At 43.0% G+C, this 23,440-nt stretch overlaps 2 protein-coding genes across 3 annotated transcripts in view; one reads left to right on the top strand and one right to left on the bottom strand.

Moving 5' to 3' along the window:
* The window catches only part of LOC125882018 (uncharacterized), a 381,147-nt gene extending 374,161 nt beyond the window's left edge, over positions 1 to 6,986 (bottom strand). Inside the window, exon 1 of the mRNA XM_049565640.1 lies at positions 6,707 to 6,986. Within this exon, the coding sequence (XP_049421597.1) occupies positions 6,707 to 6,916 (210 nt within the window). The 5' untranslated portion in view covers positions 6,917 to 6,986. The remainder of the gene's footprint in view (positions 1 to 6,706) is intronic.
* The window catches only part of plppr5b (phospholipid phosphatase related 5b), a 173,469-nt gene that overhangs the window by 86,170 nt on the left and 63,859 nt on the right, over positions 1 to 23,440 (top strand). For both annotated transcript variants that reach the window (XM_049565616.1, XM_049565617.1), the window contains one exon: positions 22,126 to 22,258. In XM_049565616.1, coding sequence (XP_049421573.1) covers positions 22,126 to 22,258 — 133 coding nt within the window. The remainder of the gene's footprint in view (positions 1 to 22,125; positions 22,259 to 23,440) is intronic.

Below are 23,440 nucleotides of genomic sequence, written 5' to 3'. Positions count from 1 at the left end.
TTACATGACATCAGAGAAAATTGATTGTCTTAGTCCGACTAAAACCAGACTTTTAAAATACATGAAAGCATGTTGGTTCGACTGACTAAACCGAATATCTCAAAGTCGGACTAACACACCCAGATGGGAGTCAAATTCCTCCTGCATGTATACAGTCAATCAGACCCAAACTGGCTGAGGCGCTCTGAGCATGCTCCACAGTTTCCGCCCCGGGCTTTGACCCGGAAGTCCAATAGCATTAAATGTGTAAGAGAAGAAGAAGCCGGTAACAACATGGAGAAATCTACATCCAGAGCCGTGACTTTTTGGACGGACCAAATGTACAGAGCTGTAAAGTTGTCCACCATGGTAGCAGTTAGCTGCTAGCTAACCGTAGCTAACTTGTTTGTCCATTGTTTGGTCTGTGACGTAATAGGTCAACAGGAAAAAGGTCCAATACTAACAAGCTGAAAGGGGGCATATCTCCACCTATCGTAGAGGAGTCCAAATGTATACTGGTATACCATGTGGTATACTGGGACAAGGTTAGTCAGATGAAATGGCCTAATTGAGCTGTAACCATAGCTCAACTTAACTGTGCGTGTGTAACAGAAATGTGGACCTTGGTTCAGAACTTCTGTGAAAAGGTCCTTAATGTTTGTCTCTAGCTAGACACTGCAGCTGAGGCTCAACTAAACTAAAGCCCCATTTGGACAGGATTTATGTTACAGTGGAAGGTGTTCTCTGTAATTTAACTCATCATGCCTGATGCCATTTTAATCATTAGGATATGGACAAAACTCTCCCCACAGGAGTGCAGGAGATGATACTTCATGGGGGTGAATTTGAGTCAAAAAATGTACTTGTTCTTGGAGTCAAATCTTAACACAGATTTGCCAGTTTGCTAAAAACATTGATAAAAAATTATTGGCTTGAAAAAAAATCTGTAGCCGGCATTACAACAGACCATTTAATTAGCTTTTACTGTGTTCTTTTGTTATCTGTCATCGTAATAGTTCCCAAAGCTCAGGGAGATTATTATGATGACTATTTTGGTCATGAGTTTTGGGTAGAGACTGAAAGATGGAGATTGTGGATACAGGCAACTAAAATTAGTTTCCTCCGTAGGGTGTCTGGCCTTAGAGATAGGGGGAGGAGTCAGACATCTGGAGGAGCTCGAGTAGAGCTGCTGCTCCTTCATGTCGAAAGGGGCCAGTTGAGGTGATTCAGGGTATCTGATCAGGATCCTCCTGTGCGCCTACCAGTAGAGGTGTTTTTGGCACGTCCAACTCATAGGCCCGGGCAGACCCAGAACACACTGGAGGGATTATATATCTCATCTGGTCTGGGAACACCTCAGGATCCCTGGGAGGAGCTGGGAAACGTTGCTAGGGAGAGGGACGTCAGCCTGCTGTCACCGCGACCCGGTCCTGGATAAGCAAATGAAAATGAATAGCTGGATGGATAATAGTTCCCGAAGTGGCCTGTAGGTTGAAGCTAGCATGTTTGCATCTATCAGATAATATCACTACATCACAAGATCAGTTATCAAATAAGCTGAAACTTTTTTTTTTTTTTACTCAGCCATAAGACAAAGCTTTTGATTTACTAGTTGATCTACATTTCGATCCTCACCTATGGTCGTGAGCTTTAGTTACTGAAAGAATGAGATCACAGATAAAGGAGGTGGAAATGAGTTTCCCCTGAAGAGTGGCTGGTCTCAGCCTTACAGATAAGGCAAGGAGCTCAGAGAGGGTCAGAGTAGAGCCGCTGCTACTCAGCCACTGAAAGAAGCTGTTTGAGGTGGTTCAGTCATCTGATCAGGATGCCTTCATTTGGAGGTATTTGAGGGAAAGTTGCACTGGCAACCGACCCCAGGGTAGACCCAGAACCTGGAGACGAGATCACAAATCTTATCTGGCGTGGGAATGTCTGGGTACATATTGACTGCCCTGCATAGCCTGTTGCCACAGTGACCTGGTCTCGGATAAGAGACAGAGAATGGATGGATGGAGCAGAAAGGCATCAGAGTGTAGGTTGCTACAATACAACATGAACACTTAGACAAAGAATGCAACCCCAGTGGAATAATCTTTTTATGTTCCTAGCCTACCTGTTGTCCTCCTTTCTTCTCTGTCTTCCTTTCTCCTGTAGAAAGTCTCTCGCCTGCTATAATGGGATTAGTGTCAGCTGTGGAGAAAGCTGTTTCAAAGAAAGAAGAGAGGGAAGCCCTGTTTGACTTATCACAAAAGTGGCATTTGATATTTTCCTTGTCCTTTCCGATGTCTTCTACTGCCAATCTAAAAATGGAAAAGTAAAAATAGGAATGGACCTTCACTTAGAACAAATGGAAAAGGGACGCTGTGCATTTGTAGGCTGTTATTGATGGAGTGGTATTGGTTTTGTGGTATCCTCCTGACACACTCTGATGATATGAAGTTTATTTGTCCCACTTTGAGACAGGCAGCTCTTCAGAGGAGAGAATGAAGAGGCGTGCATGGCTGGACCATCTATGAAGAGTGTCTGTGACCTAGATTCTGAGGGCTGTGGGCTCCATAAAGGCCCGGGGCCTTTTACTAAGCCCTTCCTTGGAAGGCAGAGGAGACTGTGCCTCTGTGGCCTCAATCGAAAGCAGCACCAATCATGAGGAAATGCAGTTTGGAGCTGCTACTGGCTCTGATGCTAAATGTATAGTTCATACTGCAGGACTAGTGTCCGATGATGGTCTACATAGTGAGACGTGTTCTGATAGTGCAGCTACAGAAAGGCCAAAACTCACTGTCGCCGAATGATGTTCGTCAAAACAGCCACCCCTGTTTTCTTTAAATGAACAGTAACCCTACACTGGTGGTAACGCGCTTACTGTTGCACCGCTCTGCTGCCGTTCACGCCATTGTCCTATTTCCAGCCTCGCCATTTTTTTTTGTAACCCAAATGCTTACGGCTCGTACGCCCCCTGTAGCTGCTCAGCTTCTTTCCTTACCTCTGCTTGGTCGCTGTCTCTCGTGTTAGGGCAAAGGAGTATCCCAACATATACCTCAACCTCAATCTTGTCATTATAAAGACAATACCGAAAAAGATATTGCCTGGTGAGCCACAGTCCGGAGATTGGCCCGTTAGGTGAGAAGTCAAGTTGAGCCCTTCAAAATGGGCCGACAGTGGAAGAGAGTTGGATCAGAGACAGATAGAGCTTTCGTTCTTTTAGCAGCAGAAAGCATCTTCTGATCATCTCGTCACAACCTTACTTTCTCTGTACTGGCTGCAGGAGATCATTGTTTGCATAATCCTGTATACATATATTGGTCTAAAATAAAAACTGTAATAGATAAAGCATTCAATCTTTTTGCAGCAGAAAGCTAAGGCTTGTGTCTTCCCTGACATCATGCCATTACCTTATGTTACCTTCTTAGGTGGGGTGCAAATGCAGTATTTCACCAGATTTCCCTTTGAATTCACCTGTGATTGCCACAAGAGATGTTGTTTGCAGAATCCTGTATATGTCCATCTACAACAAAAACCATAATAGCTAGAACATTTGTTATTTTTGCAGCGGGAAGCTAAGACTTCCGTCCTCCACGTCATCTTGGTGTATGCTCGTATAACAATGTCATTGTGTTATGTTACATGTGGTGCAAAACCACACAGCGGCACCAGAGGACTGAATGATGAATCCATCCAAATGTGTTTCATAAAATCTGATGAAAAACATGTCAGGGTTTTGACACAGTTTCAATACTTTTATCAGTTATTATAGTTTATTGAGTTAAATTTAGCTTTTAGATTAGGTTGTAAAGATTTTGGGAATATGAAGCATTTGAAGATACCCCCCCCTCCAAAGATGAGTTGAAAGGGTTAAGTAGTAGGTGTCCACACATGATTTTAAGCCAGTGCAGTGGTGGAGGAAATACTCTGATCTTTTACTTTGATAAAAATTGAGCATATTGTGCAGTGAGGAGCTAGCGCTAGGAGCTAGCAGCAAGCTTTAAGCAGCTACGAGCTAGGATGGTTGAGAGTTTCCTATCCGGAAGAGTTTTTCAGCTGAACGCCATGACGTATAAATACCTGCCCCCTACATCTGGCACATTTGAACGAGATGGCGGAGAAACAGTACAAGAGTAAGTACCCGTTACATGCATTCTTTGCAATGAATCGCTGACTATGTTGAATGATGGTGAGTTAACTGAGTGACAGTGGAATAGCAGGGCTACAGTCCGTTCTGTAATTGCACAAACTTCGACAAATGACTCAATAACAGTGATAATACATGCAAAAGTGTGTGACCAGAGTCATGACGGCGGGGGGTGGGGGCTACTGTTTTGGTCAGCGAATATAATGAGACTTGGGATGTACCCATAGTAACGCCAGACGCTGGCTGCTTTACGGAGCAGATCCAGCGGTGCCGCCGTCATCAGGAATGGACGTCGCTTCACGTGACGCTACAGTGGAAAGGACGTCTCATGTCTCTTAAACCGACAATGCTCGCTCATCGCTCCTAGTGCTAGCTCCTCGCATTTTTTCCTAGGTGGGAGGGGCTAAACAGCTAGCAAAGTCGGCTAGGTAAGATAACTAGCAGTAATTTAAGAGACTTGGGACGGACCCCACATGATTCGTTTCTATGCAACCAATTGGCTAATCCCATTCAGGGCGCCCTATTTAAACTGCTCTGACCTGCCTACTGTTGCTGCTTCCTCTGCAGAGCCGTACTGCCTAATATAATACTGCCAATGGAAAAAACATTTTCTTTGACTAAAGTGCTCCTGACTGAAGTAGGGATATCCTCTGCACACGTGCTGCAGAGCAACACTTCCTATTGGTGCTAGGGGCACCACTTGATGCAAGTCATAAGATGCACAGCGGCAGTATTTTCAGCTCAAGAAAGTCCTGCTGGGGAGTTTCTGATGGCCCTTGTTCAGGTAGCAGTGTCTGTCCTGCTTTAAAGATCCAGAAAAGATAGTCGAGAAACCAGCTGTATATTAAAATCATTTTGTCAAAGAAGCTCAAGAATGAACCTCCGTACTCTGTGTTATATGACTCTCAAAAATGAATTGTGTGAGTGAACTAAAACTACTTGAATAAGGTTAGAGACTGAACACCATTATTAACTGTTGGCAGCAGACATGGTGTGAATTGAGATCAGCCAGTTTGAAAGGTTCGACTGTTAACTGGGCCGAGCTCCCCAGGGGATCTGAAGACTCCAGTTTCACCATGTGGCAATTACTATAATTTAATAAACGCCAGATCACTTGTTAATATTGTATGCACCACAAAAGCACAATATAAATGGAAGTGATGGTGGCTTAAAGGCAACATGTGCATTATTAACATAGAGTGAGCCTAAAATATTTATGCTTTAAGGGCTTTATTGTTTCAGTGCACACTGTGCTTGTGTCGTGCATTTTCCTCAGTATGACTGTGCTTAATCAAGTCACCACAAACAAATTAATGATTGCTGACAACTACATACACAGTAGACAACGAGTGGGAGAAAGGGTGAGTTCAGTTGAGGATCCACCACTTGAATTTCTGTGAGGCTTCCTCGTGGGTTAATCTGACCCTGGATCCCAGGATCTGTATTAATGCATGCTCCAAAAAAAACCCCAACAAAACAACCTTGATTTGGGTTCTAATGTCTCAGTAGGCAGTTTCAGTGTCATGTATTGGTGTGAAAGTTGTAGGGACTTTCACCTCCTGAAAGTAAGTGAGGTTTTTGGAGGATCTCCCTAAATGGGCACATTTTCTTGACATGAAATTGTTTTAAAAAAAAGAAACTATGTATTCGCCAGTCCAGCTTTATTGGTCTCTTCTCCTCCTCTACCTCGTGTGCCCCCCTCACCAGTCGACCTGAATAAATCACTGTGGCAGCGCCTGGGTGCTTTGCAGCTCTGTGGGTTTCAGCTCCGGGCCTCAGAACCCATCGTGACCACACACCCAGGGGTGCATGTGCACAGTCACACGCACACTTGGACACACTGTGCTGTATTCAGTGACAGGACTTTATGTGTCTGGGTGCTCAGCCAGGTGGAAACATTCAGACCGGGCAAGGTCAGGAGGTTGTTGGTACAAATCCCGGCTGGGGGAACCTGTAAATTAAAGATTAATCCCTCAGTGCACCGAGTGTGAAATCGGTCAAACGCTGGAAGAACAACTCTGGGCTCAAGACACGGGGGGGCGCGGGGCACATCCTGGAGACGAGCAGCCACAGTAGTGTTTATCATGTCCTATTGTGGGCCTCTGGTCATGGCAGCTTATTGAGAACACATTAAGCTTTAGCCAGCAGTGCCAAAGCCCTGCTGTCTGGCCATCGCTGCTTCACTGCTGTTACAAAGGCATCTGCACTTAGAGAGCTGTTAGGAACTGGCCTGCTGACACGACTACACAGGGTTATCAACTCCCTCCATGTGCTGCAAGTACTTACTGCCATAGCCCTTTATTTCCAAGGCTTGGTAAACCCATCATACCCATTTGATGTTTGCTGATTGTATAGATCTTATGTGCTGCAGCAGGGTTCACCCTGGACAGGTCACCAGACTATCACAGGGCTGACACATAGAGACAGACAACCATTCACACTCACATTCACACCTACGGACAATTTAGAGTCACCAATTAACCTGCATGTCTTTGGACTGTGGGAGGAAGCTGGAGGAAACCCACGCTGACACAGGGAGAACATGTCAGAGCACCTGGAGGAAACCCACGCTGACACAGGGAGAACATGTCAGAGCACCTGGAGGAAACCCACGCTGACACAGGGAGAACATGTCAGAACACCTGGAGGAAACCCACGCTGACACAGGGAGAACATGTCAGAGCACCTGGAGGAAACCCACGCTGACACAGGGAGAACATGTGGGAGCACCTGGAGGAAACCCACGCTGACACAGGGAGAACATGTGGGAGCACCTGGAGGAAACCCACGCTGACACAGGGAGAACATGTGGGAGCACCTGGAGGAAACCCACGCTGACACAGGGAGAACATGTCGGAGCACCTGGAGGAAACCCACGCTGACACAGGGAGAACATGCAAAGTCCTCACAGAGGGGCTCCCCCACCACAGGGTTCAGGCCCTCCCACGTGGGTTGGAATCAGGAACCCTCTTGTGTGAGGTGCAGTGTTAACCATTGTGCCACCATGCTGTGGACTCAGTGATGAATTGTTTAGATTTTGGTGGTCAAAGGTCAAGGTCACCTTGACCTTGTTGGTCTCATTCTCATGAACACGATATCTCAAGAACACTTTGAGGGAATTTCTTCAAATTTGGCATAACCTTGTTCTTTCAATAATTCACTGAGGTAATGAGGTGTTAATACTTGACAGAGCATTTTTAAGAAAAAGGAAAAAGGTGCATTTTGAAATGAACCTGGTTCACTTTGGACTTTGGCTTTATGTTAACTTACACCAACAGTGTGCCATTTTTATTTCATTAGTCTTTAAAATGAAATATATATATTTTTTCATATTTTACAACATTCAGATACATGCTCATGGGTGAAAATTGGGCTGCATTTCATTAGTTGTTCAGATTTAAACTACAGCGTGTACCATTCTGAACATGGTGGTCAAATGCTTATTATATTAGAGATGTTTTGCTGAGTTCTATTGTGCCGTACATATCTGTCTCTCTGCCGTTATTTGGAGGGATGGAAGTCTGGAAGTATTGTGGTTCAGGTTTAATTTGCTTTGAAGAGAGAAAATACCATTTATTTAGTTGATATTTGCTCAGTCTCAGGACTCATCCTCTACCTCAGTCTGGCGATGATGAGCCTCTATTCCAGGGCTTGGGGTGAAGCTGGCTAATATCCAGGCCAAGACTTCCTCTTCCCTGCGCCAGTCATTTCAGATAATCTCTACAAACTGATATCTGCATATGAATGCAGAGATTTCTTTTTTTAAAGTTTATAAAAAACTAAATTGTCATCAGATGATAGCCATGAGTTCTGATATAACATTTCGGCTAATGCATTCTGTCTGTTTTGCTCACTGCATGAACTGTTTACCTGCCACTCAAATGTAAGTGGCCACTACTACTCGGGCTATAACAGACGACCAAGATACTTGTTTATTAACTAAGAGACGTCTCAGTTCCTCACCAGACAAAATATTAATAAAGATTTGATAGTGGATTTTAAGGATTCGGCTTTTATAAGCTGATTCAGAAATGAATTCAGATTCAATAAACCAAAGGAAATACTTGCGCAGGAGAAAGCTGCAATCACAGTAACACAAAATTCAGAAACAACAATCAACACTCACAAACCTGGCGCTTGGTCAGAGACTTCGGGCGTCAGACACCATTGAAAAAAGCTGTTCTTTAATGTCAGCATGAGACACAGCAGGTCGCTGTTATAATCTATCGGCGCCTGGTGGCATCAAGAGGAAACACGACGGGACAACAACAAAGTTAAGGCAGTGAAAGTCAGAGTAGGGCACACAGGAGGGGTGGATGGGTCCAACAACCACCATCTTTCACACAGGAGGCCGGTGTTCACTTCCTGTTAGATTACAAAGCCAAACCCTGTTCTTTTTTTCTTAAACCCCAACCATGTGCATTTTGTTGTAGGAAAAAACTTCAGTTTGCAGTGTTGTGCTTGCCTAGTGCTTTTATTTTGAAAGAGACTGTATGCAAACTGTACATTTCCTGTGAAAACAGAAGTGTATTTTGAAAACAGACAATGCATGTAACAGGCTGAAGCTGACACGGCGTCCCAGAACGTCAACAACCAACACACCCAGGGTACCTTGGACGTCATATGTGGACGTGGAAAGTCCATGACCAAACGTGGACATGTGACGAGGTCACAGTGAGGATGATGATGGATACAACCTGAACAACCAGTGGGTTCTTTGGGTCACAAACTGAGCCCAGTTTTTAAAACAATAGAGTATAAACCACCAGTAAAAATATTAAAACTGTACAAGATATAAAGTGTTTAAGGAGCAAAACCGAAGTAAAATAAGTACAGGAGTTACTAAAAATGCACGGTGAAAATATGCAGATTGTGCCTGATAATCAACATCATAATGAGAGGTAGTGTTGCACATGAGAAAATAATTTGATGAAATGCTATCTAACCTCATCCTTACTTTTAGATGCAGTATATTTTCCTTATTTGCTGGGATTAAATTACCTTTGAGCTGGACATACAGGGACAATAATAAAAAGTATTCTGAACATGTACATTTTGTCCAGATGAAGTTCACCTTCCAAAGGTCACATATCTATGGCCTCTTTCCTCCCTCCTGCCTGTTAGAGTCAGAGAGATGTACGCGCAGCTTATTGTCCTCACGTTGAAAGATTTTTAGTTCAGATTTTTTGTCTTACCTCCTGTTAGTTTTATTGGAGCTTCCTGTGTGTGAAGTTATGGCCCTTTTTGTAGCTTAAAGGCTTGGTTGAAGGTGGCCGCTCGCCATAGCTGAGATCTTTAAAGGTCTGCAGTGAAACCTGAGACCCAGCAGACCGAGAGGAAACATGCTTATTTGAAAGGTCATGCCAGGAGAGATCAGGTTGACAAAACCACATTTGTGAAAATTCAGTTCATTACAAAAGAAGATACGGAAACAAATGTGGCTTCAGTGTGACATGTCTCTGTAGCCTTGATGTGCAGAGGGCCGTAATGACATTTTGAGCAGGTTTCATCTCTTATTCAGCTGCTTTCAGCTCTTACTCTTCAACACTTCAGTTTCTTTCATCTCATAGTATTTTATAACAGTGAGGGTGCTTTCACACCTAACCAGTTTGGTTCAGTTAAAATGAATTTAGGTCCTTTGCGGGGTTAATGCACTTCATTTGAGCTGGTGTGAAAGCTCAGGAGGCACAGCAGGCTGTCCACTGATTGGAAGATCAGTGGTTTGATCCCCGACTCCTCCAGTCCGCATGTCGATGTATCTTTGGGCTCCCAAATTGCCCCCGATGGCTGCTCCATAGTACGTGTGAATCATTACTGAGTAGCAGATGGCACCATGTATGTTGAATGTGTGTGTGAATGGTAGGGCTGTAGTCTCCTGTTCGACTAGTCGATTATTTGGTCGCTATGCTCTCGTCCGACCAAATTCTCATTGGTTGAATAATCGCCGTGTTACTTTCATAAGGAGAAAAGTGCTACATCAACAGCTATCCAGGATTAATCCATTATTTCCTGCGGCGGGGGGACAGGCTAAGTTACCTGTGAAAATGGGGGTGTTTTCAAAACATCCCCGTTGTTGACAGAAAGTTGGACTCGCCCACCCTCACGCTCAGCGTCACGGTGACACAGACCTCCTGTCTGTCTCTGTAAGCTGACACCATTTCCCTCAGTGGAAACGAAGCTTGTATTTACTTTAATTTCACAGATAAGAAACAATAAATCGTGAAGACAATAAAGCCTCCACTAAAATAGCATTTTAAGTCGTATGTGTGATTTATCCTGGCTTCATATGAGCAGAGGAAATCTCTGCTCGTCACTAGGCTAATTTATACAATGCAAAATGCCATGAGTTGGCGCTAATAACGTTAGCATGTTGTATTTGTTTGGAAAACGTGTTTAGTATCAGTCAGTTGTTTTGTCAGTGAATGTTGTGAGTTGTGATGGAGCTGAATTATGTGCCGTTACCTTTGTTACATGTTGCCGTTGTCCCTGGTTTTATATGAGAAGAGGAAAAGATTGCTAGACGCTAGGCTAATTTATACAATGTAAAATGCCATAGGCTTGTGCTAATAACATTAGCATGTTGTATTTGTTTGGAAAACGTGTTTAGTATCAGTCAGTTGTTTTGTCAGTGAATGTTGTGAGTTGTGATGGAGCCAAATTATGTGCCGTTACCTTTGTTACATGTTGCTGTTGTCCCTGGTTTTATATGAGAAGAGGAAAAGATTGCTAGACGCTAGGCTAATTTATACAATGTAAATTGCCATAGGCTTGTGCTAATAACATTAGCATGTTGTATTTGCTTGGAAAACGTGTTTAGTATCAGACAGAATCGCCTTGTTATTTACATTTACTTCCGGGTAGAAAACCGGCGCGTCAGTTGAATGGGGAACTGCCCATTGGTCCGACCATATTAATCCCATTGTTCCGAAGTCCCGTTGTTCCGAAATCATCATGATGCCCTGTGGTTAAGGTCTGGTTAGGTTTAGGCACAAAAACCACTTGGTTAGGGTCAGGAAAGATCATGGTGTGGGTTAAAATGAAAAAGAAAGTGACAAACACATAAGCCGTGAGCCTGCTCCGCCTCAAGCTGGTCGCGGCGCACCATACACCTGCCACGAGACGTTCAGCACCCCGGACAGTCGGACTAATGGGATGTCGAACCAATGGGCTGTCGAACCAATGACATGGACCAGTTGAATGAAGACAAGTAAGACGAACAAGAGGTAAGCTATATATATCATCGTTTAGAATAATTTGATGTTTGTAAAGTCTATAAAACCAATGATTGAACAAACATTACTACTTCTGTGTGCATGTTTTTGTAATTAGTCATGGTTATCGTAGATTAGCTGAGCTAACGGTTAGCTGTCAAAGTTAGCTACACAGTAGTGACAGTAGCCTCACAAACCTGCCTCTAGCCAGCAATGTAACAAGTGGTGTGTTGATGCTGACGATCTGCTTTAATAAACAAAATGTTGGAAATGGCGATTGTTGAACAGTTTTTCATTCATGATTTTCACGTTATTCACCTCTACAGAAAAAGTACTGAACCAGGGTAAGACAGGCAAAGAGGAGGAAGATGAGAAGAAGCTTGAGTAAATAAGAGGCAGGAGTAATAAGATGAGAGGAAGAAGGGATAAATAAGAATTATAAGAAGAGACAATATTCAAATAAGAGGCAGAGATGAGAAAGGTGAGAAGAAGCAGGAGTAAATAAGATGCACAAGACAGGCAGGACCCTCAAGAGCAAAGGAAAGATGAGTCAGTTGTCCACCTATGCTGTTGGCTTAGACCCAGCAGATTATAATCGTTATAAATTGCAGCTCCATGTTGGTGATGCCATCGTGCCACTCCCAGACCCCTATAATATCAGTGATGGGTGGTTTACTGACCCTGCTAAGCTTCCTCCTGTCCAATACATGGATATTTATAACTACCTCATAAATATGAGTTTTAGTTAGTTAGTTAGTTAGTTATAAATATCTGTCACTACTGTGTAGCTAACTTTGACAGCTAACCGTTAGCTCAGCTAATCTATGATAACCATGACTAATTACAAAAACATGCACACAGAAGTAGTAATGTTTGTTCAATCATTGGTTTTATAGACTTTACAAACATCAAATTATTCTAAACAATGATATATATAGCTTACCTCTTGCTCGTCTCGTTTGTCTTCATTCAACTGGAATGAAGGAAGTACCCAGAAGTAAATGTAAACAACAAGGCGATTCTGTCTATAAGTCAGTTGTTTTGTCAGTGAATGTTGTGAGTTGTGATGGAGCTGAATTATGTGCCGTTACCTTTGTTACATGTTGCTGTTGTCCCTGGTTTTATATGAGAAGAGGAAAAGATCGCTAGACGCTAGGCTAATTTATACAATGTAAAATGCCATAGGCTTGTGCTAATAACGTTAGCATGTTGTATTTGTGGGGAAAATGTGTCCAGATAAAGACAAGTGTTTGTCTGTGAATGCTGCGAGTTATAGTGAAGCTGATTTGTGTTTGACACTGTCTCTATTAAGCCATGTTTAATGTGTGTTTAATGTGTGTTTAATGTGTGTTTTGAATCAACTATATAAATAAAGTTTGATTTGAACTAAACTTTACAGCTCTTAACACAGTCCTCCACCGCCGACTAGTGTTTTGGAGGTGTAACTGCAGAGTGACACAGACACACCACCGCACAAGTAAAAATAACGTGCAGATTTTTTTTCCCCCACGACTAATCGATTAGTTGAAGATTATGTGCGACTTTAGTCGACCAAGATTTTCTTCGGTTGACTACAGCCCTAGTGAATGGGTAAATGTGACTTGCAGTGTAAAAGTGGTCAGTAGACCAGAAGGGCGCTATACAAGTGCAGTCCATTTACCAACTGAACCCTGATGTGGACCAAACAACTGAAGCGAGGCCGCTTGAAAAGGTGGGTCTCAGTCTGCTTCCAGACAGACTCTGGTGCAGTTCATGTGAAAGAAAACGAAGCAGCCACAGGATATTATGATCGTAGAGATGTGACATTTTCCGTGTTTTATAGCTGCCGTCATTGTATCCGACTCCGTGGCATCTAAAGGTGAGAATTGCAGATTGCACCCAGCTGAAACTTCTTCCGCTTAAAGTTCCTTCATTGTTCATTACATGGAGCTGAATTATCCACAGATGTCACCTCCTCTCCAAAACAAACAGACTGGCTGATTCAAACTGGTAAAAACACTGAATAAAACAGTTTCACATTAGAAATACAAAGTTCTTTTCCAGAGGCAGCTTACTATGGTGGGTGACGTGAAAATGAGAATGTCTGTATCTAGAGTCAGTGTTTGGTTTGTCCGTTCTGGGCTACTGTAGAAACATGGCAGTGCAACATGGCGATCACTGTAGACGAGGACCTGCTAACTATGTAGATAGAAACGTCTCATTCTAAGGTTGCAAAAACTCAATTCTTATTTTCAGATGATTATACACTAATGAGTTATACTTATTATATTCCATTTCTGCCAGTATGTTCCCCTGAGTCCTACACAGTGGACCTTTAACTTCCATCAGTGACCTGGAGGTCATGTGAGCAGCATCTTGACTTTCTGCTTGATTAATGTAAAGATCTGAGAGCTCTGTATAAAGATGCAGAATTAAGATCCATGTTGTCGTCGCAGAGATCCAAATTCTCTGGGAATTTGATGTGCAGTCACCACAAGGTGCGTGCGTGCTGCGTGCATCCTCCCACATGACCTCAGACACACCTGGCAGAGATCTGTACTCTACTGGCTGCACTTTTCTAGTTGCTATTGCGTCCTTGTTACGTTGCCTTTTCTTCTTTTCCTCTTATGTAACCTTGTTCCAATTTATCCTCGGCACATCAAAGTGTTACATAAATGAAGATGTTATTATTAAGTGATGTTATTTCATCACTGTTGGAGCAACAGAAGCTCAGCAGTGGGTGCAGGCTCCTCGGGCTGCAGGACGGCTGGCTGTCCGCAGAATCAACTCCAACCTGTTTTATTATTGTTTGTTCATTCAGAGCTGCTTTGCTCTTTTGCCCCGCCGCCTCTGCCCTGACCCGTCCAGGCACAGTGGAGGAATAAGACAATAGGACAAATGGGCCTCCACTCCCAGTGTTGTCTGCAGGCCTGCTGTGTTAAGCACAAATAGAATTCAAGTTCTCTTGTTTTGGGTATTCCAAGGAGGTTTTCCTCTTCCTGCTCTCTCAGCATGTGATCAAGTCCTTGTTAATGCATTATTGAGTGTGATGTAGTCCATAGCAGGGCTCCATGTGGTTCAGGGTTTCCTGGATTGAGTTAGTTATATTTTGTCTTGGGATATTCAGACAGTCTGATATTGTTTTTGGGGAAGTCTCTGAAAGTCAGGTCATACTGGTTCACTTTGCAGAGAGCGTTTTTGTCCAAGCCAACGTGAGCCTGAACTATTGGAGCAGTTTGGGCCCAGTAGAAACCTTAAATTTCCACAGTTATAACAATAATCTTTATTACGGACTCAAATGGTCCACACACACATACACACAACCATTACATACATTTAAAATACATCATTTTAAAAATAAAAATAAATACTTTCATATAAGTAATTCATCACTGTTTGTTCAAAAAGAGGTGCAAGCTATCATGCCAATGCTTTCGAAGCCTGGATGTGAACCGGTAGCCCATCACAGGGCAGGTTAAGGCCATAACAATGCTATTTTCTGACAAATCCAGTCGACACATAAAATTAAACATTAACTTTCGTAACAGTGCCTGACACGCTGGTGCATTAGGGGACACAAATTACTGGCTGGCACTGTGCCACCTAGGAACACGGAGCAACAGCCTCATGGCATCATTATATGCCACTCTAAGCCTCTGCATACTTGACACTCTGTAAGAGGACCAGGGATGAGCTGTATACAGCAGGGTGAACAGAGCACATTTAACATCTGCAGAACACATAGAAAATTTCCTCAACAACGTATTGGCCTGTGCATATATTTTACAGCATCCATAAGATCATCCATAAGATCATCTGAGAAGACATGTCCAAGATATTTCAATTCCTTCGACATGTCTAAGGATCCATCTGAAAGGTGGAAGGCAGGAAAAACCGATTTCTTGTCCTCTCTAGATCTCACAACTATGACCTTACTTTTTTTGGCATTTTAGTTAATGTCAAATGTTTTGCCATATTGTGTGCGTATCCTTAACAGCTGTTGTAACCCAGCAGTATATGGACAAAGTACAACAAGGTCATTAGCGTACATGAGATGATTGACAACTTGATCTCCCACAGTACAGCCCGTTTTACATTCATTTAACTGTCTTGAAAGGTCATCTATATATACATTAAAAAGAACAGGAGATAAATTCCTCCTTGACGGACCCCGTTGCCCACATGAAAAGGAGCAGAGACAGTATTATCCCACTTGACCTGGAATGTTTGCTGAGCATACCAATACGTAAGAACTCTAACAATATATTTAGGAACATCTCTCTCAAGTAATTTGACAAATAATTTCTCATGATTGATTCTGTCAGATGCCTTAGAGGCGTCAATGAAACAGATAAACACAGGGGAGTTTTGGCTTTGGTACTTAGCAACTTATAGATGCATAAGTCAGTACTGTGTTTTCTCTTGAACCCAAATTGATTGTCGGTAGTTAGTACATACATTTCCATCCTATTTAGAATGATTCTTTCCAGCACCTTCGACAGGATACTGGCACGGGCAATAGGCCTGTAATTGTCCATGCAGTTAAAAAAAATAAAAAATAAAATTGTATGTGTGTGTGTGTGTGTGTGTGTGTGTGTGTGTTTATATTAAAATATATATTTTTATTATTAAAATAGGCACAAATCTCTGTTGTCAAAATTGTTTATATATATTTTTAAATAAAATAGTTAGGTCCAATAGAAATGCAAATTGTTTTGTATAAAAAATACAAATTACCAATATATAGCTTTATAGATATTTATATGAAAATATTTATTATTATTTATTATTATTTATTATTTTATTTTTTATTTATTATTTTTAAATATTTAAAAAAATAATATTTATTTAGGTCATAAGAAAATTAGAATTCCTGCTGTAAGAGTTTTTATTTATTTATTTATTTATTCATATATATTATATATATATATTTAAATATTTAAACAGGACTAGTAGAAACGCAAATTTCTGTGTTTATGTTTTGTATAAAAAACTACATATTAAAAAATACATTTTTTTATAGATAGTTACATATAAAATAAGTTTGATTTTTTTAAAAAGTATCTTAATAGTTAATACAAACTAGGGGCTGATATGTTTCCTCATACCATTCTCTTATTTCAACAGTTGTTCTTTAGCATCAGTGTCTGGCGCACGGCAGGTTTGGCAGAGCGTTCTGTGCCCCTCCGTGGGTCTCTGTCTCCGAGTGCACACAGTGGTTTATGCCGATGCAGCGTGCAGATGATGATCACAGCTCTGTGCTGCGTGTTACTCTCACACTGCTGAGGAGGCAAATACTGCCAGCCAAGTCACCTTGCAGTCCCACCCTCTTGTCTTTTCCTCCGTAACTCCTGCCAATCACACCTGAGAGCTGGCAGTGTTATGCATCTCCTGTACAGTACTCTGCAGTTTGTGTACAGTGTGTGAGCGGATGACCCCCCAGTTTTAATGTTTTGTCAGTTTAAATCTAACTCTCAACATTTTTATTATTTACTGTTAATTTTCTTTTATTACTGAAGCAAAGAAGCAAAGTCTGGAGGACCAGAGGGGTTGACATACTTACTATCATTTTAACACTTTAACAGAAACACAATAATTTAAAGTAGCGTTAAACTAAAGCACATTAACCAGTGCAAGTTAATTTAATAATAATAATTCAATAATAGCTTCTAGCAGTAATTAGCAGGGCAAAGCACAAACACTGAAACCATTCTGCAGAACGTGCAGATATCAAGCTACAGGCTGCACTGTAACTCATTTACACATCTCAAAAGCCACACTAACTTAACGACAAGATCATTTATGGCTTAGAAATGATTAGAGCTGTCTCCATAGACTGCAGTGCAGCTGATGAAATAACCAAAGAGGCCTCCTGTGCTCATGTGCATGTAAAACTGGTATTAAATTATTTTAGTTTCTACAGCAAAGTGGAGGTTAGGGGTTAGGCACACTTTAGCCCCTTTTACACTGCCAGATTTTCGGCGAATGTTGGGCCGTTTTGCCGGCAAGCTGCGAGCGTTTAGACACACAGAGCCAGATTGGCGAGTTGATCCGAGGTGCCCAATTTTCCACCTCGTAGGGTAGACATATTGGAGGAACCCTTTTGGTTTAAACAGACCGAGGTGGCCTTCTGCAACGAGAGGGGCTGTTGATGACGCCGCACGTGTGAGCCACTGGCGGTGGATAAACAGGAAACAGCTGATAGCAGGAATTAGCGAGCAGCTAGTAGCAAGAGGGAAACACAAACCTGACAGACACTGTAAAGATGAGCAACTGGGGAGACAAGGAATTGCACGCCCTCCTTGTCCTCGCAAACAAAGAGGCCATTAAGACTGATTGGGCTTTCCTGCAAATTTGCACAGTTCCTGTTTAAAAAGGGCTATTAACTATTATAACTATTTAACCTTAACGTTGACCTGGGACTTTGAATGGGTTGAGTATACACACCTGTAAGTCTTCAATTAGCAGCCCGGGATATTATTAGCTTAAATCACTGAACTCAACAGGCCTATATTTGGGACAGGACTTAAATTTCTTTCACACAAAACTGTTGCTCAGCAAAGATCAGGAAATACAATCAAATTGTTTATTTAACGCAGTATGAATATTACTTGTTTAAAAATTGGGCTTTGAATAACATATCAGTTACAAGTCATTAATTTAATCTCGCTTCTACAGAGAAGTCATCAAAGAGAGAAATCATTATGACACTCTGTTTCCAGCGCCCGGCATGCCGACACAACACTTAATCCTGTTAAAACAATATGCACAGCTTGGATTCATTTTTATGAAAAATCCATTTGAATCTTTTTATCTGAGGACCCTTACGCACTAAATGTGCAGGGTAATCTAGAGATTGGACGTATAATTTGAGGTCGTCAACAACATCCAGTGAATTTCTGTTAAAAAAACAAACTGCTAGGCAGTCAGACCAGGCCTTTATTTGTCAAAATGTGCAGCCACACCGGGCTAGTAAAAGGGACGCGGCTTTTAGTTGAAGTTTTACAGTATGTGTAACTCTGCATGTCTCAGACACTGAGAAGTGTCCTCAGAGGAAATCTCTCCGCACGATTCTCAAACTGTCAGTGCGTCCTGACGAGGAGCGGTCGGTTTTTAAAGGGGATGAAAGTAGTGAATGTGATTACGGCTGCTAACAGCTCCTTTATAAAGTAGTAATATATTCTTTCTCATCCCGCCTCGTGTCCAGTTGGGCCACAAGCACTGAGCTGTCTGTAAGACTGTACGGTTATTTTTTATGTATGTTTTTAATACTATTACTGTTATTTTCATTATCGCCACGATCCCCTATGTGACCACCATTATTTTGTATTTCTTTTTTCCAAAATATGTGGGATATGTGCAACTTTGGGTCTCACCTTTTTATAGGAAAATGTATAAACAGTTGCTGAGAACAGCCTGACCGCACAGTTATGTTTCAAAGACCCACTCTTTTATTTTTTAACTTGTAATGTATTTTAACATTGTACAAAATGCCTCAGCTTTAAAATCTGAAATGTACTTTTAGACTTGAAAGACTACAGTTGTTTCCTTTTGTGACTTCACTGCTACATTGTTGTGTATCGCCCACTTTTCAGTCATGTGACATGCACAAAGATGTGATCAGTCCTGCCAGGGCTGCTGGATGTTAATAATCCAGGCAGACACTGTGATGAGGCAAGGATACGTGAGGGCTGGTGGCTGGTCTGGGGAGGAGACTGCTGTTAGGACTGAGGCTCTGATAATACTGAAAAATGTTGATTTGAAGGCCACTGGCGTGCGGTGAATGTACTGGTGCTGTCATTATGTCTGAGGTCACTGGGGGCTGCAGTGTGATGAGGGACAGTAGCTGGTGTAATGTGGCTGGCAAGCTGTGGAGCAGTTGGCAGCAATGTGCAGCAGCTGTCACAAATTGATACTGCACTGTTTTTGGTAAAACAGATACACACAAATACAGACCAGATGAAGGTCTAAGAGCTCTAATTCTTCAGGACTGAAGTGTTCAGTTTCAGATGTTTATTTTGCAGAATGTAACATGAACTGTTAGGAGATATCATAAATGATTTAATGAGCCATTCGCAGGTTCACTGTACCAGCCGTGTGCAGTTTGACTTAATCTTAGGTAGCCCTCTCGCGCTGTTGTTGGGTGTGCTGGGGCCCCGCTGTGGGGGAGGTGAGGTGAGGCGACTGTGCATCAGGTCCGCGGGCCTCAACACGGTAGGGTTTGAGAAACACTGTGTTTGTGTTTCACCCCGGTGGAGGGGGGAACCACGACCACAGCACGCTCTGTCGTGGGACACCTGGGGCAGGCAGGGCTTCTCAGTCACGCTACCAAGGGGTTGGCCCGGGAGGAAGGCTGGGGGGAGGAGCCCACAACCCCCTCCGAGTGGGCCCTCCTGGCCAAAGAGGCAAACCTGCAAGCCGGAGGAAACAACTGCCCAAGTACTGGCAGTCGGTCAGTGGGAGCGATGAAAGTGGTGACAACTACAGCTGGGGACCAGCAAATCCTGCCGGCCTATCCAGACGGGACCTCCTGCATCGTGTAAATAAGTTTTGAGTCCCTGGTGGACTTCCCTGGAGGCCTGTTTTTCGAAAAACTGGGTTGCCGAAATTGTGGGTAGCTTGGAAAACCTGAACCACTGTGTGGCAGAGAGGGCAGGAAAGTCCAGAGGCCGCTGGCCTTACGCTGCCTTTCCTGTTCTCCTGTCTTAAAACTCAGGCCCTGGGAAGCCCTCTATTGGGCGCCACACCTCGAGGCCCCATCCACGGCCCCATCCACGGCCCCTCTGTGAGCTCAGTTTTTACTGTCTGAGAAGAGTTTGAGAAACAATCAAAGGGGGTGGACTGACACGTGAGACTGTCCTCACAAGAAAAAGGACAGCATCAGTCATTTGTTGAAATGCTTAAACACGACACAATTACCTGATGAGGTTCTCTGTTGGCTGTGTGAATTATGACTGGTGTAGACAAGGCAGGAGACCACTGTTGCTGTCCACCCTGACCACTTTCCCTAACCTTATGGGGCAGCATTAGGCATTAGGTATCATCATTCACAGGAAAACCAGGAAGTAGGAGCCCCAGAATCAAAAACCCATGATCAAAGCCTGATCTTCTTCCTCTGTGCCATGGAGCTCTATTGTTATCCAAACACTATTAAAAACACATCAGAGACAAACACTGTTGGACTGCGTGTATTTTTTTCTGACCCAGTCCCACATACACCGTCAGCCTGCCAGAAAAAGCGCCGCATGAGGATTAGACTGCCGCTAAAAAAAAGTCCCCAACAGATTCCTACTGATTCAGTAACATTTGCCAAAAACCACAGCTGTTTTATGAAATTACTGAACTACCTCATATTTGTGAGGTGATTTTACATCATCAGTAGGAACGAATGGACTCGGACACAGACAGGACGGTGCAGTCAGAGTACTGAGAGACAGCCGAACACATTGTCGCTTTGGGTCTGCACGTGTTGACAGTAGTAAAACATTAGAGTAACAACAGATTTATCCTTTAACCATAGCAGTGGTAGATCTGCAAACAGTCGTACTTTTTGTTTTTCTTATTGTGACTTGTAATGTTTTTGGCGCTGTCAAACAATGTCAGTCAGAATTTGTGAATGTTATTGCTAAATTTGAAGGAATGACCTCAAGGCGTTCTTGAGATATCACTTTCACAACAATGAGGTAGATGCAAGGTCACAGTGACGTTGACCTTTGACCACTAAATTCACATCAATTTAGCATTCAGTTCAAGTGAACGCTTGTGCCAAATTTGAAATACATTTCCTGAAGGCGTTCTCGAGACATTGCGTTCACGGGAATGAGATGGATGCAAAGTCACAATGATGTTGACCTTTGACTTTTGGCCACCGAAATCCTGCCAATTCATTGTTGAGTCCAAATGAACGTTTGTGCCAAAGTAGAGATATTCCCCCAAGGCGTTCTTGAGATACCACTTTCACAAGAATGAGGTAGATGCAAGGTCACAGTGACGTTGACCTTTGACCACCAAATTCACATCAATTTATCATTGAGTTCGTGAACGCTTGTGCCAAATTTGAAATAAATTTCCTCAAGGCGTTCTTGAGACATTGCATTCACGAGAATGAGATGGCTGCAAGGTCACAGTGATGTTGACCTTCCACCTTTGACCTCCACATTCACATCAATTTATCATACAGTTCAAGTGAACGCTTGTGCCAAATGTGAAATAAACGGCTGCATTTGAGCACTTGACTCATTCACGAGAATGAGATGGCTGCAAGGTCACAGTGATGTTGACCTTTGACTTTTGGCCACCGAAATCTAGCCAATTTATCGTTGAGTCCAAATGAACGTTTGTGCCAAAGTAGAGAAATTCCCTCAAGGCATTTAGAAGAAATGCATACGTATATACAGATGGACGGACAACCCAAAAACACGGCTATCGCCGGCGCAGAGGCACAACAATAAATCATACAGTAAAATACATACAAAAGTCGCCACTTGCAACAAGTGCTGAGTTTATCTACTCTTAATCAGTCTACGTCAGTGAATGAGGGATGGATGGAACCAGATCCCATTTTTCATTAAAAAATATGTCAGCCTGCGTACACACACACACACCTCTGCTCCTTCACTCACAGCACCGTGAGCTTACCTCCTCTCTCCCATATGTTCCTGTGTATTCCACAGCTGTGTCTGTACAGATGGAGCCCACTGAGAAAACAGTCACACAAGCTCTGGGCTGTGTGACAGAGTGTGAGGAAATGGCACTGCCAATGACGACGACTCAGATATACTGTTACTCAGCTCATCTGAATTCTCTGTCTCTCGCTTTCATTCCCAGATCACATTAACAGAGACTGTGCTGTTCCTGGTCCAGTACACGTCCAAAGAGTTCGACCGGTCAGAGAAGACCGTGGCCACCGGGGACTGCTGTTACCTCAACCCGCTGGTGCGCAGGACCTTCCGCTTCCTCGGTAAGTTTGGTGCTCCTGTGTAGTTTGAATTACCGCAAACCTGAACCTGCATTTTAATGCTCTGTGTCCGTAGATGCACAGTGCAGTTTTACAGAAGCTTTTGTGTGAATGGATATAGTCACAGATGCAACCACCAATTCACCTTTAAAATAACTGAGTGGGATGTCAGGCAGGTTTCCTCCCACAGTCCAGAGAGCTTCTCTAAATTTGCTGCAGGTGTGAAGGGTCGTCTGGTTGTCTGTGTCTGTATTGACTCTGCATTTCAGCAGCAGAAACCTGCTCCAACTGCGTTATATTGTCTTAACTTCCTGTCTAAAGTGGGAATGTGTCCCATTGTATAGATTGACATCTGCTGCTTGTGATCACCTTGTGGCAAACTGAAACGTCATAGCAGCCAGATACAGTAAAATACACCAATGACATTAAAAAAACCACAGATTAAACTAGAGACCAAAAAATCCACCCTTTCATATTGGCATGATATTGTTTACCTGCACCTGGTGACATCAGAGGGAAACAAGGCGGGACAACAAGAGTAAAGGTAGTGGAAGTTGAGCGGGCAGAAGAGGAGGTGGATGGGTCCAACAGCCACCGACTTTCACCTGGGAGGCTGGTGTTCACTTCCTGTAAGGTTGTAAAGCCAAACCCTGTTCTTTTTTCGTAAACCCAACCACGTGCTTTTGTTGTTGGAGGAAAAAAATGTCTCTTTGCGGTGTTGTACCGACGTAGTGCTTTTATTTTGAAAGAGACTGTATGCAAACTGTACATTTCCTGTGAAAACAGAAGTGTATTTTGAAAACAGACAATGCATGTAACAGGCTGAAGTTGACACGGCATCCCGATGATGAAAGAAGCAGGTTGCACTCTGCCTGTTAGCCTCAGCCACCAGTGTGTGAATGGGTGAGGGTGACATGTAGTGTAAAAAAATCTTTGGGGCATTTTTGCCCTTAATTGATAGGAGAGCTCAGAGTGAAGGGGGGACAGCCTTGTACATGGGGCGCCTGCTCTATCCACTAAGCCACCGACGCTCCGCAAAAGCTGCTATTTTGAAATATCCCATGGAGAGAGACTCTCACTGCAGCCTGTTCTATTTTGTTGTGAAAATGTGGGCGTGCAGCCTCGTTCTGTGGACGATAAACCAGGTGCAGACTTCCATCTGTGTCACCGCTGATGAGGAAATAC

This window comes from Epinephelus fuscoguttatus, linkage group LG21 (genome assembly GCF_011397635.1).
Source record: "Epinephelus fuscoguttatus linkage group LG21, E.fuscoguttatus.final_Chr_v1".
Lineage (NCBI taxonomy): Eukaryota > Metazoa > Chordata > Actinopteri > Perciformes > Serranidae > Epinephelus > Epinephelus fuscoguttatus.
The sequence above is the reverse complement of the archived record's forward strand: the minus strand, read 5'-3'. Positions and strand labels throughout refer to the sequence as shown.